Source organism: Centroberyx affinis, unplaced genomic scaffold (genome assembly GCF_046629955.1).
Source record: "Centroberyx affinis isolate AG114_WGS23_722 - 3 ecotype Tasmania unplaced genomic scaffold, CSIRO-AGI_Caff_v1 ptg000021l_1, whole genome shotgun sequence".
In the NCBI taxonomy this organism is placed as follows: Eukaryota; Metazoa; Chordata; class Actinopteri; order Beryciformes; family Berycidae; genus Centroberyx; species Centroberyx affinis.
Window position 1 is genome coordinate 212,702 of NW_027278735.1, and position 13,778 is coordinate 226,479.

The window sequence follows — 13,778 nt, forward strand, 5'->3', positions numbered from 1 at the left end:
ACTACTACTGCTACTACTACTAGTATTACCACTACTACTGCTATTACTACTACTACTACTACTACCAGTATTACTACTACTACTACTACTACCACTACTACTACTACTACTATTACAACTGCTACTACAACTACTACTACTGCTACTACTACTACTACTACTACTAGTATTACTACTACTACTACTACTACTACTACTACTAGTAGTATTACTACTACTATTACCACTACTAACTAACTAACTAACTAACTAACTAACTAACTAACTAACTAACTATCGATCTGTCTATCTAGCTAGATAGCATGGGAGAATAAAAAGAAAGAATCACAAGTTATTAAAATTGGGGACAACCATTGCAGCTAGGCTATTACAAATCACTGGATGCGCCCAGCTAATAATAGTCCAATGTGAATAGAGCTTTGGACAACAATATATCAAATATTTGAATTGGACTTTCATGAAGAAGTTCTTCAATAGTTTGGCTCACTTTTAAAGTCAAAATGTACATATGCCCTTATGTTAAAGAGAGATTACTGGGACAACTGATTTGTAATAGTGAGGTTTTTCTTTAAGTCTGTTTTTTGCATCTTCACTACCGGTTTGATTGATATATTAATTGTTCAATACAGATAAAGAGTATTTGTTGCATGGGAAGTAAAACAAAGCATACATGTGTGTTTAAAGCTATCATCCATATACCATCAGATTGGTTGCCTCAAGCTCTAAATACCTTCACACACTATATTACCAATCGACCACTTGCTGACAGTTTTCTTAAGGGGCATGTGTAAATATTTGATAGGCCTATGAAATAACCAAAACAAAAAATGGAAGAGATGGAAAGTAAGACAAATGAGGGGGAAAAATCAATCAATATAACCTGTGGCATCTAAGCTGGTAACAGCCAGCCATCAGCTACAGTATACCATATACAGTATATATTGTATATATCAAATACATAGAATTATGTCTGTCAGGTCAATCTGGGTTTGGTTCTTTCTCACTATTTACAATGAAGGAACCTCAGTTTCAGTGGGAAACTGGATATGATTTAATGGCATAATTTAATTATCAAGTCAGGTTTGGAGCACATCAAGACTACATGAGTCCTGGAAATCACAATAATGTCAGCTTCCAAACAAAACTTTTCACTTTATTAATTGATTTCACTTTAAAAACTGAATATCTCTTCTTTCCTTTTCACTACAGAAATTAGTTAGTGTTGATACAACATTGTATTATGTCATTTATTTTGTTTGTTTCAGAACAAGATAGAAGGAACTATCTGGACAGAGGTTGATGACCTCAAGGTGTTTAAAGTTCTTGATCTGGAAGACTTCCAGAAGACCTTCTCAGCTTACCAGAGACCACAAGTAATATACACATACTCACACTGAACACACGTGCATTATATACACATATTAACATTAGACAAGGGTTTGACCGATACAGGTTTTTGAGCCTATACTGATGTTTTTGAACTGAAGTTGTCGATAGCTGATATTTTGTTCTGACGTACAATATCTTTAGAATTTACAATATCATAGAATGTATAAAATAATGGACAGTGACATCACCCATTGACTGTACTGGCCTGTTTGAAACCCACAAAGTAGGAGTTGCCCAACCCAGCAGACGAGCCCCCTGGCTGAAACTATTCTATTCTGCCCCCTCTCTCTCCATACTAACAGAAGGACAGTGAGGATGACCACTCTGTTGCCAAGAAGGTCAAGGAGCTGTCAGTCATCGACGGTCGCCGAGCGCAGAACTGTAACATTCTGCTCTCACGGTCAGTACTACCCATAATGTGTTATTTCTACCCATAATCAAATTTTATTTACATAACAGTCTTGCAAAATGCAGCTTTGATTTAAAGGCACTTCGGTCTGAATGTAACATATACAAAGGCAACATATGATGGAATGGAGATTGATGGTATTACCTTCATCTGGGGAAATTACAATTGGGGCAAAATTAATGTGAATAAAATCGTGGCCTATAGGGAGCAAAGATATTAAAAAAAAATACTCTACTAGTTATGTTAATTAATCTTATGTCACAACCATAGACTGTGAAAAAAGACTCACAACTCTATCAATCAGTCTGTGAAGATGTGAAAAATGATGTTTCAATTTGTATATATGATCTCACTTATTGTTGTTCCCATCAAACATGCTTCTGAGGAATCCAACAAGCAATTTCCTATTTTTTCAAAAGCAGCTATAATCTGATTAACTGTGTTTTTAGCAGCCATTTCTAATAACAGTAATTATTGTAATTCCAACTCTGCTCAGAAGCCTTTGGTTTGCTGCAGTTGGGATGCCAAATGGTGCCATTTAATGTAACCCACTGATGGCGTTTACAGGCTGAAGCTGACCAATGAGGAGATCCGTCATGCCATCTTGACCATGGATGAACATGAAGACATACCTAAAGACATGCTGGAGCAGGTACCAAAACACACACACACACACACACACACACACACACACACACACACTGACAGTTGTTGCCATCTAGTGGAGGAATATCTTCATAGCAATCAAAGACAGAAATGGCAGAAACTGAACAAAAAAAAACAAACAGCTGCACTTAAAATGAAATGATCACATCAGTTTAATCAATTTAATATCCAAACACCTAACAATACGTGTGTGTGTGTGTGTGTGTGTGTGTGTGTGTGTGTGTGTGTGTAGCTGCTGAAGTTTGTTCCCGAGAAAAGTGACATTGACTTGTTGGAGGAGCACAAACATGAGCTGGAACTCTTGGCCAAGGCAGACCGCTTTCTATATGAGATGAGCAGGTACACACTGAAACACACACAGACACAAACACACACAGTAAGGACCATCATGTTGTGTTTGAGGTGATCAGCCACTGAAACACACAATACAGCTAAGAAATGTTTTTTCTTTCAACACAGAGCTTTACAAAAAGCTTGATTTTTAAACTGGTATTGAGTTAGACAATGTGTGATACCAATACTGGTTCCAATCGTTCTATTACTGACTCACAGAGGTGTGACCAAGTCAACTTTGTTCAAGTCCCAAGCAAGTCTCAAGTCAAGTCTCAAGTCTAAATGTAGATTACCAAGTCAAGTCCATGTCATTAATGTCAAGTCTCAAGTCTAAATGTAGATTACCAAGTCAAGTTCAAGTCAAGTCCAAGTCAAGTCCATGTCATTAATGTCAAGTCTCAAGTCTAAATGTAGATTACCAAGTCAAGTCCATGTCATTAATGTCAAGTCTCAAGTCTAAATGTAGATTACCAAGTCAAGTCCATGTCATTAATGTCAAGTCTCAAGTCTAAATGTAGATTACCAAGTCAAGTCCATGTCATTAATGTCAAGTCTCAAGTCTAAATGTAGAACATCAAGTCAAGTCAGAACAAATCAAGAGTCCAGTATCAATTTAATATCTTAAAGAAAACTAAAAAACTAAATATCTATCTTTTTCAATGCAATATGGTTTTAATAGGATAAAAACTTGGTAAGAGCATCATGAGTTTGATTTCTAGAATCAGTTTCAACTTCAATAAATTAAATCGTTCCATACAAATTCAGAAAACAGAATTTAAATTCAGTCGTCTGCTGGAACAAATCTCATCACTTTCAATCTAAGTCATTTACACAAACACAAGATCTCAAGTCAAGACTTTAGAAACCTTTTCAAGTCATCAGAGTACAAGTCGGAGTCAAGTCCCAAGTCACCAGAACCCAAGTCAAGTCAAGTCTCAAGCAATCCAACAGAGGCTACAGTTGTTGTGAATTGTTGGCATCTAGTCAGTCTCTCTCATGCTGTTCTGATAATTTTTGCCGTTTATTCTCTTTCCCTCTCCAGAATCAACCACTACCAACAGAGAATCCAGTCTCTTTACTTCAAAAAGAAGTTTGCTGAGAGAGTGGCTGAGGTCAAACCTAAAGTCGAAGGTACTATGTTCTATCCATGCCACTGCCATCAGTAAAATGTCTCTGTACTGCATTTTACACTGCGTGTTACCGGGTCAGATTTCGCGGAAAAACACCCTCAAGTAAATGCATTACGCTTCGGTATCTGGGTACTACCACAGTATTGAAGCAGAAAAGGAGTGGAATGACTTCATCCATCAATCTTTCTGCTTTCTCCCTCTGTCTTTTGCCTTGGCACAGAACCAAACCACAAACCAGTCATAGCTGGTACACTTCTATGAATCTGTAACCCTTCCTCCTTCTTCTCTCAATGGTTCCAGCCCTCTCTCTTGCCTCCAGGGAGGTGGCACAGAGTCGGACCCTGCCTCAGCTGCTGGAGGTGGTTCTGGCCTTCGGGAACTACATGAACAAAGGCCAGCGAGGAAACGCCTACGGGTTTAAAGTCTCAAGCCTCAACAAGATAGCCGACACCAAGTCCAGCATTGACAGGTAAGATGCACAACAAACTGGTTTCTAGTTAGTTTGAGTTATTACTGTAACTAGCTAAGGAGTTGAAGTCTGTAGTGTTCCTTCTTTCAAACAGATGAATGAAATAATAAACGGAACCCTTTTGTTCCTTTTTCAATAAAATATTAATATGTAAGCATGTAAGTAAGTAATGTATAAGCACACAACAATGATCTATTTTAGAGAGACGACAGTTGAGTGAAATTTTCTTCTCTTTCACTGCAGCCAGTTTGCAAAATGTCCGTTTTAGGGAGTATTTCTTTAATTTTGCAGTGGTTTATATCTCTCAAGGTTCTTATTGTTCAAGTATGTTATTATGTATGTTATTGGGGTCATGGTTCGGTTGTTACTGGTTCATTGTTCGGTACATTTTCTGCACTGAGGAAAGGGGGTCAGTACCTGCTGGTTGTGTTAATTCCTGAGAAAATCCATTCATTCTGCATTGACAAATACAAAATCATTTCTTTTAAATTAAACTAGATGAACTTCACCGGAACAGCAGTTTTTGAATAATTATTTATAACCTACAATAAAGCAGATTGCCTTAACTCAGTTTTTCACAATGTTTTTTTTTTTTTTTTACAAAGAGGCTGCAACTAATTACAATCAATAAAGGAACACGTTTTTATATGGAAACAGACAGTCATGTTTAATTTAACGTAATCTGTAATACAGTAAATGACCTATTCCTGAATTCCCTTTGGACACCTTTCTCACTGAGCTTTGAAAACAACCACCAGAGGGTGACATAATATCAACAGGCAAATGCTGGTTTTCATTCTTGCCATCTAATCAGGGACTGAATTAGACCTGAAAGGTGAAAGGCAAGTCAGTACCTGGTAGGATAGAAATTGTCAGAGGTGTAGGACAGAACATTTAGCTTGACAATGCTGCTGTTTTATGAAAATCAATATTCAAATCGCTATTTAAGATTAAACAGAATGTAATTCTGTTCACATGTGCATCCCAAACTGAGGGAGGCATACCTAATGAGACAGGTTTTTGACATACAGTACACTGTTCCTCTTTGAATTATGTAGAATAATATCTATATTCAACCTGTGATGTGATTTTGTTATGGGTACAATTCCATTACAAGACATGGATATGTGATAAATGTTTTATTGTCAAATGTATATACTCTGTGTGTGATTGTGTGTGTGTGTGTGTGTGTCTAGAAACATTACCCTGCTCCACTACCTGATCACCATATTAGAACAGAAATACCCTAAGGTGGCAGTCTTCAATGAAGAGCTACAGAATGTTCCAGTGGCTGCTAAAATCAAGTAAGGACGCGCACGCACACTCACACACACACACACACACACACACACACACACACACACACACACACACACACACACACACACACACACACACACACACAGTATGTTCCTGTGGCTCCTACAGTTCAGTAACACCAACAAAATAAAGTCTACTGAAAATGTTTTTATGCCAACTTAGACTGCTTTTCCTCTTTATGTGAGAGGCTAGTGGAGATTATACTGTGGTGGCAGAACAAAGTGTTCTTTGATCCTAGTAAATTAACTGACTTATCAACAGACACAGCACTCTAAAATGCTGAGAACTATGCTTTATCCAGCAGTCAAGCACAAAAACACTAGGAGATGCAGTAATGCAGAAATAACAGTCATATAATACCGCATTTCCTAAGCTATCGATTCAGACCCAAAATGAGCCACGGGACTTTTGGAGTGGACCCCCACAAATAAAAGAATGTCCCATGTAATGTTTCAGACACATCCGTCTCCTGTCACTCAGAACGGCAGCTATTACACCAATACTCAAACGTCCTGGTGCAGATCACATCTATCTCAACAACTTCTGCCCCATCTCTAACCTTCTAATCCTCTCCAAAGTTTGGATGCCGACTCTGGACTATTAACCATCCTCATCCTTCTCCACCTCAGCTTTTGATACTGTCTCCCATCCACTTCTCCTGAACCGCTCGACTTCCTTGGGGGTCAATGGTCCTGACTAGGGATGGGAGGATATAAGATTTTATCTTTTATCGCGATAAAAACACTCAAGATAATTTTATCTTGGTGAATTTCCATTATCGGGATAATCGTGAATATCCTCACATGAGCGTGAATATCCTCACGAGTGACTTGAAAAAGCTGTCAAGCTCACTAACGTACAGTCCTCTTGATTTCCTGATTTATTTTAAATTGCCATTTGCCACAAGGGGGAGCCCTCATCTTTCCAGTCAATCGTCACCATGGCTGAAGGCTCGGCTTGCCCATTGTATCCCCCACAAAAAAAAAGTTCAATCAGATGTGTGGAAATACTATGGATTCAAAACTAAGGAACGACAGAGAGATGAGGTGCCCACCTGCCCTCACCTGTCCTATGATGCGATAAAAATATTTGTTTCTTAACAAAATGTAAGGTAAAGTGATTCCAGTATGTTTTAGTGACATTTTAAGAGTTTTAAGCATATTTTCATGATTATCGGGATAATATCGTGAATCGCAATTATGTTAGCCAGGATAATCGTGACATGAAATTTTCATATCGTCCCATGCCTAGTCCTGACATCCGACCTCACTGGGAGACAACAGTTTGTCCAGCTTAAACGGCATCAGTACGGGCTAGCTGCAGTTACACAGGGCATCCCCCAAGGATCCGTGCTGGGTCCACTTGTATTCATTAATTACCTCCTTCCATTTGGCCGAATAGCGCATCACCACCACATCGATTTTTCACTGCTATGCTGATGACACTCAGTTATACATCTCATCCAAACCCACTGACCCACTTGCCCCCTACCTCCATCAGCTGCCTCAGTGACATCAACACCTGGATGCCCACTAACTTTCTAAAACTCAACGGGAAGAAAACACAAGTCATGCTCATTGGTTCAAAATCCACCCTGTCCAAAGTACCTTATTTCAAGTCCCAATATAAAAGCCTTAGTGTCAGGTTAGCTTCCCAAACCAGAGCACTAGGGACTGGTTCCCATTTTGAATTTTAGTCTGTTAAGTTTCGTAAGGTAGTTGTCACATTGGGAAAAATCTTCTTCATTGGTACATCACTTACCCAAGAAACAGCTAGTTTTCATTCTCACTGAAACCAATGGATGTCAATGGAAACCAATGGTGCTAATAATGTTAATAAATCAGATTCTATGCAACTGAACATCTAGGGTAGAGCTCTTCTGTCATTGCAATTAGCAAGAAGAAATTACTTGAAATTACTCTCTACTATGAAAACTCTACTCATTTTCTCCATCACCTCTAACCTTCCATGTCATCTGTCCAAGGTTATTATGGTTTTGCATTTTTCATTAGTTTTTATTTTTTATTTCGTTTTGACTTTTTGTTTTCAATTTCAGTTTAGTTTTTAAAGCGGGTGTGCTAGTTTAGTTTAGTTTTTATTTTATGAAAATGTGTAGTTTTAGTTTAGTTTTTATTAGTTTCAGTGTTAGTTTTAGTCTTTTTTTGTAATATGGAGTATTTGTCAGGGGCAAGATTCAAAAATTCTTACTTTATATATGAAATAAATTCACAAAGACAAAAACTAAAGACATTTTCTCTATAATTTTAGTTTATTCAGTTAGTTTTGTAAACACACAATACAATTTCAGTTAGTTATCGTTTTTTTGTAAAGCCTCATTTTTATTTTTATTTCAGTTAACGAAAATGTTTTTTGACACCTAGTTTTCGTTATTTCATTAATGATAATAACCTTGCATCTCTCTAGTATGACAGAGTTGGAGAAGGACATCGGGAATCTGAGATCTGGTCTGAAGAGTGTTGAGGCGGTAAGAGAGCTCAGTAGAAACCCTGATAATGTAGATACTGCTAATGTTGTTTGAAAATCTCTTAATTACAATATTGTAATAGAAAGGCATTCTGGGAAATGTGCAAAATCATTAACCAATCATTAATCATTAAGTAGAGGTAGACGAGGCAGGTTGAGGGAAAGGGAGTGCACCAAAAAAGTAAATTACAACACTTATAATAGGAATGGAATGCATTGAACATCACAAATTAATTATATCTAACAGTGTAAGAGGTTCAGAGGGTGGACCTTTTTCTTTAACGTTCTCAGTAATCTTTTCTATAATGTAAGTTTGAGTAAGTTTAATAAACCCATTCAAAACCCCTTGTAAAACTTCAGTAAAACATGTTTTTCAAAATTCCTGAAAAGATAAAATGTTTAAATACAGATACAGGAAATATTTAAAATCTGTGTGTCAGTGTATCTGCATGTTGGTCTAACTGCATGTTGGTCTGTGTGTGTAAATGTTCATTCTCTTCCTACCAGGAGTTGCAGTACCAGCAGGGTCGCTCCTCTCAGGGTGCTTCTGATAAGTTTGTCTCTGTGGTGAGCCAGTTTGTCACTGTGGCCTCCTTCAGCTTCTCTGATGTAGAAGAGTCATTCAACGAAGCAAAAGAGCTGGTGAGTGGACGAAGTTGATAATTGATATATTATCCAGATTAATTTTGTCCCATTTGCTCATCCTCATCTCTGCTGAAGGCAATATTACCCATCTCCATCTCCATTGCCTTAAAAATTATCAACTTTTGGTGAAAATCCAATATGTGGAACTGGCATATCTTCACAATTGCATAGTCATGGCGGAGTGCCATCTAGTTTATTATGTAATTAATGAATTAACCCCCAACAAAAATCACAGCAAGGTTACAGCTGAGAACAGACAGGTTTGCTGAAAGATGGTCACCATTAATACAGGCAATGCCAGAACTTTAGTCACCTCTTTTTTCCTATTCTTACTTTTATTTATTTCATTGTATTAATTCTTATTTTTATTCCTATTACACTTGTTTTTTTGTTTTTTTTTCTTTCTCAGGTATAAGCCACAACGTATGTTAGGTTAATACTATGGTTATTGTATTGTTAATTCACTGGTGGTATGAATGGTGCGGTATTTGATTTGTGCTGCTCATGTTTATGTATTATGAAAATTATTATTACCAATGAAGAAGAATTATTTCATAACAATGCTCAGAACAGACATGAAGGGAATATAAGTTAAAACAAGTGTAATAGTATATGCATCTCCTCCAAGTTGTGTGTTCTCTGTATTATATGTGTTAAATAAAAAATCAGTTAAAAAAAAAACAGAAAAAAAGAAAGTGAAATTCACTGAAATCACTGGTGCACTGGGTATAAGTGTATAAGGTCAACATTTTACTATTTGTCCCTTAATTATTTAGCAAAGTAAAACTTGAAGCTTGCGCAGAAAATGCATTCAAAGAAACTAGAAATTGTGCAACAATGAGAAGAATAAGAAAAATAAATTCCACACCAAATCATCAAATTATGGCTGAAGTTACTGAGAGTCGATTCACACACGATTAGTATTATCAGGGCATGTGTCAAATACAGTGGGTAATTTGCAGTGGAATATTTACTTACAAATTACAGACATGGGAGATTCACATGGGATTAAAACCATGGCTTTAGTCACAGTGATGGGCTTACATTAGCAGTATTGCCACTTGCAAATTACAAATTGATTTGTGTACAAATTGCAAGCTGTTCCCTGATGTCCCCAAGTAAATCAAAAGTCTAAAAATAATTTATTCTTCTCTCTCTCATTTCCTCTCTCTCCTGTTTGTCCCTACCTTGACCTCTCTCTCCCTAACTCATCTTCCACCCGTCACTCTTTCTCTCTCTCTTTCCCATCAGTTTCGCCAGGCGCTGAGGCACTTCGGAGAGGACTCGTCTAAGCTGCAGCCCGATGAGTTCTTTGGGATCTTCGAAGCTTTCCTCACAGCCTTCGCAGAGGCGAAGCAGGACAACGAGAACATGAGGAGGCGCAAGGAGGAAGAGGAGAGGCGGGCGCTCATGGAGGCGCAGGTTAGCAAACATATACAGCATACTCCAGCACATGATCAGCACACATATGAGCATTTACGCAGACACACCTATAAATCGTTATTTAAAGGGATGAGGGATGCATAAACATTTTGAACGTTTTCACCAGGTATCTGTCACCTAGTGGTTAAACAAATGAAAACTAGCTAACCTGGTTACCTGCTTGGCAAATAATGGACCAAGTATTAATGTTTTTCCATGGCAGACAACATCCCTTATGTTTTAGCAAAACCACGTATTGAGATGACCCAGGGTTTGGAATTAGAAAATGTTACAAGTCATTTGTTTACAGTCTTGGATAACATCATGACTACTGAGTGAGTTATTATAATGCAATCGACATGCAATGATTATTGTAAAAGCATAAGATCAAATCACTAATAATAGCTCACTACTACAACTTAACTAATGCTTAATGCTTCCACAGTAACACTTTATAGTAAGGGTCACTAAGTTAAGGGTTAGTTAATGCTTAATAAGCATTAACTAACCCTTAATTAACAGTTAACTAAGGTATTCATTTATACATTATTTAATAGTCATCTTTATAAACTATTAAATAATGTATAAATTAATACCTTAGTTAACATGAACACCATTAGTAAACGATTACCAGACACATTAGTTAACTGTTAATTAAGGGTTAGTTAATGCTTATTAAGCATTAACTAACCCTTAACTTAGTGACCTTTATTGTAAAGTGTTCCTGCTTCCACAAGCAATTTGAATTGTATAGAAATGTGAAATGGAAAAATCAGTCTTCCAATATAACTTCAATGAAAACTTTAAACATCAGGAGATCGGCAAATACTGCAGGCCTTTGCACAACAGCACAATATTTTCCATAATTAGCTTGTCCTGCTAATTAGGTTATACTTGTACTTTACTTGAGTATTACCATTTGATGCTACTTTATACTTCTACTCCACTACATTTCAGAGGGAAATATTGTACTTTTTACTCCACTAACTTCATTTGATAACTTAATTTACTAGTTACTTTGCAGATTCAGATTATTAATACAAAATATAATCAACTAATAAATTGTGATGTATTATTATAGATTACTGTAAGCTACCCAGCAGTATATAAAGTAGTGGAAATCAGCCCCACCTTTTCCAGCTGCAACATTAAAGTGATGCTTACACATTAATGCATCAATAATTATAATTCAATAATATAATATATACTGTATTATTCTGAAATGGGCCATTCTGCATAATGAGTACTTTTACTTTTGTTGCTTTAAGTACATTTTGATGCTAATACTTTGGTACTTTTACTTAAGTAACATTTTGAATGCAGGACTGTGGTATTTCTACTTTTACTTAAGTAAAAGATCTGAGTACTTCTTCCACCACTGGTGTTGCTCACACTGTGAACATATGGTAAAAATCTACAAATCTCTCCTATCCATCGATCCTCACACCTACTCTCACCTGCCTCCCCTCTCTTCCTCCTCTCCAGCTGAAGCAGAGGGACAGAGAGCAGAAGGCGAGGAAGGCCAAAGCGAGCGGAGGAACAGAGGAGGGCGGGGAGTTCGACGACCTGGTGTCCGCCCTGCGGTCCGGAGAGGTGTTCGACAAGGACCTGTCCAAGATGAAGCTGAGCCGGCGAAAACACGGCTCGGCGCAACAGAAACAGACCTCGGGCAACGCCAGCCGAGAGAGACCAGCCAGCAAACTGAACCACTGACGGGACGGTCGGCTCTGTCTTGCGAGAGTTGTGAAGATGTCTTGGTGGACGGACTCACAGAACACCTGGGACATAGAGAGATCAAAGGGAACACATAAGGAAGAGAACAAACGTCTTGGGAACGTTCGTAGTACTCTTTCTACTGTGTTGTTGTGAGACCGAAGTCCAAATGTACGAGTTGTACCTTTGGACTTCGGTCTCACAACTCAGATGACAGGTCAACATGAACTCTAACAGTCCATGTTGACCTGCAGGCCCAAGGAGAAAATATCTGCCACTGGCAATGGAACCATGGAAGGCAGAATCTGCAGATTTCCATTCCAACCAAACACTCACTGATTATTTCACTGGTCGGTGGTGTGTTAAATATTGATATCACCTGGACGCGAAGGCTAGAAGACTTTTAAAACTCATAATGAGACAATTATGGAGTGTCCTGGTGGCTCAGTTGGCTAAGGTGTATACCATGTAACTGCAATATTCTGGCCTTGAATCCTGTTCAGGACTTTTGTCACATGGCATTCGCTTCTCTCTCCCAATCTTTCCTGTCTCTCTCCCTACCATTTAATAGTTGGGTGTGGGTCACCCTGCCCTAGAAAGGAACATTAATCAATAGCCTACTGTGTGTGTAGACCAAGGTTATTATTGTTATTGTTAACGAAAACGAAATAACGAAAACTAGGTGTGAAAAAACATTTTCGTTAACTGAAATAAAAATAAAAACGAGGCTTTACAAAAAAACGATAACTAACTGAAACTGTATTGTGTGTTTACAAAACTAACTAAAATAAACTAAAATTATAGAGAAAATGTCTTTAGTTTTCGTCTTTGTCAATTTATTTCATACATAAGCCTAGTATTTTGAATTTTTGAATCTCGCCCCTGACAAATACTCCATGACTAAAACTAACACTGAAACTAATACAAACTAAACTAAAACTAAGCATTTTCAAAAAATAAAAACTAAACTAAACTAGCAAACCCGCTTTAAAAACTAATTAAAACTAAACTGAAATTGAAAACAAAATGTCAAAACGAAATAAAAACTAATGAAAAATGCAAAACTATAATAACCTTGGTGTAGACCAGAATAAGAACTTACTAGGGGCTTGAGGCAAAAATGCCCTTTAAAGTTTATAAAAAGTTGAAATAGCCAGTAGCCAGTGAAATAAAAAATTTAGGTGGCAAAATTGGGAGCAACCTTTTTTGCATTTCACCCTGTTCACATTTATGCATTGAGATGTCAAATGTTCATGCATGACTGTGACTATACTGTGGGCCACTGTAGGTGGTTTGTAGGAGCCAATGACCAGGTGATTCTTTCCAGTGTGTTCCGGGTGTGAAAATGGAGGGTTATTTGATCAGAAAACAAGCAAGTACACAGCCTTGAGGCAGTAGAAAATGTTGGCACCATGCAGCCAGAAGTAGAAGAAAAATGCCGACCAACACAAACCACTGGGTCAACGAAAGATAAAGCAACCAATATGGTAAAAAATCAACGGTGGAATTTAGAAGATGGACTGGTTTGGGGACAGAAAGGGAAAAGAGTACCATCCTCTTCTGTAAGGCCTGCTGCCACTTTCCAGGAGAGGGAGGGAAGAAGTTAAAATAAATCTCACTGGTACAAATTGAGTGTTTATTTGCCTATATGCAATGCAAATGTATTATTTCATAGTTCAGTAAAATTGTCCTGGACTTGAGTGGCGCTGGACTGTACTGAACTGAACTGAGCAGAACTGGTTGTACAATACTGAGTAGTGTGTAAACAAAAAGAAGTGAGTATAGAGTCTTTATACTT

The 13,778-nt window shown here is 37.6% G+C and overlaps 1 protein-coding gene across 3 annotated transcripts in view; it reads left to right on the forward strand.

Annotated features, from left to right (window-relative positions):
* daam1a (dishevelled associated activator of morphogenesis 1a) overlaps positions 1-12,790 on the forward strand; it is a 36,646-nt gene extending 23,856 nt beyond the window's left edge. For 2 of the 3 annotated variants that reach the window (XM_071543270.1, XM_071543118.1), the window contains 11 exons: positions 1,266-1,373; positions 1,692-1,789; positions 2,366-2,450; positions 2,697-2,803; positions 3,840-3,928; positions 4,228-4,396; positions 5,593-5,700; positions 8,141-8,201; positions 8,708-8,842; positions 10,097-10,267; positions 11,753-12,790. In XM_071543270.1, coding sequence (XP_071399371.1) covers positions 1,266-1,373; positions 1,692-1,789; positions 2,366-2,450; positions 2,697-2,803; positions 3,840-3,928; positions 4,228-4,396; positions 5,593-5,700; positions 8,141-8,201; positions 8,708-8,842; positions 10,097-10,267; positions 11,753-11,980 — 1,359 coding nt within the window. In that variant the 3' untranslated portion in view covers positions 11,981-12,790. The remainder of the gene's footprint in view (positions 1-1,265; positions 1,374-1,691; positions 1,790-2,365; positions 2,451-2,696; positions 2,804-3,839; positions 3,929-4,227; positions 4,397-5,592; positions 5,701-8,140; positions 8,202-8,707; positions 8,843-10,096; positions 10,268-11,752) is intronic. The other variant, XM_071543192.1, reaches the window with a different exon arrangement.
* The last annotated feature ends 988 nt before the right edge of the window (positions 12,791-13,778 follow it).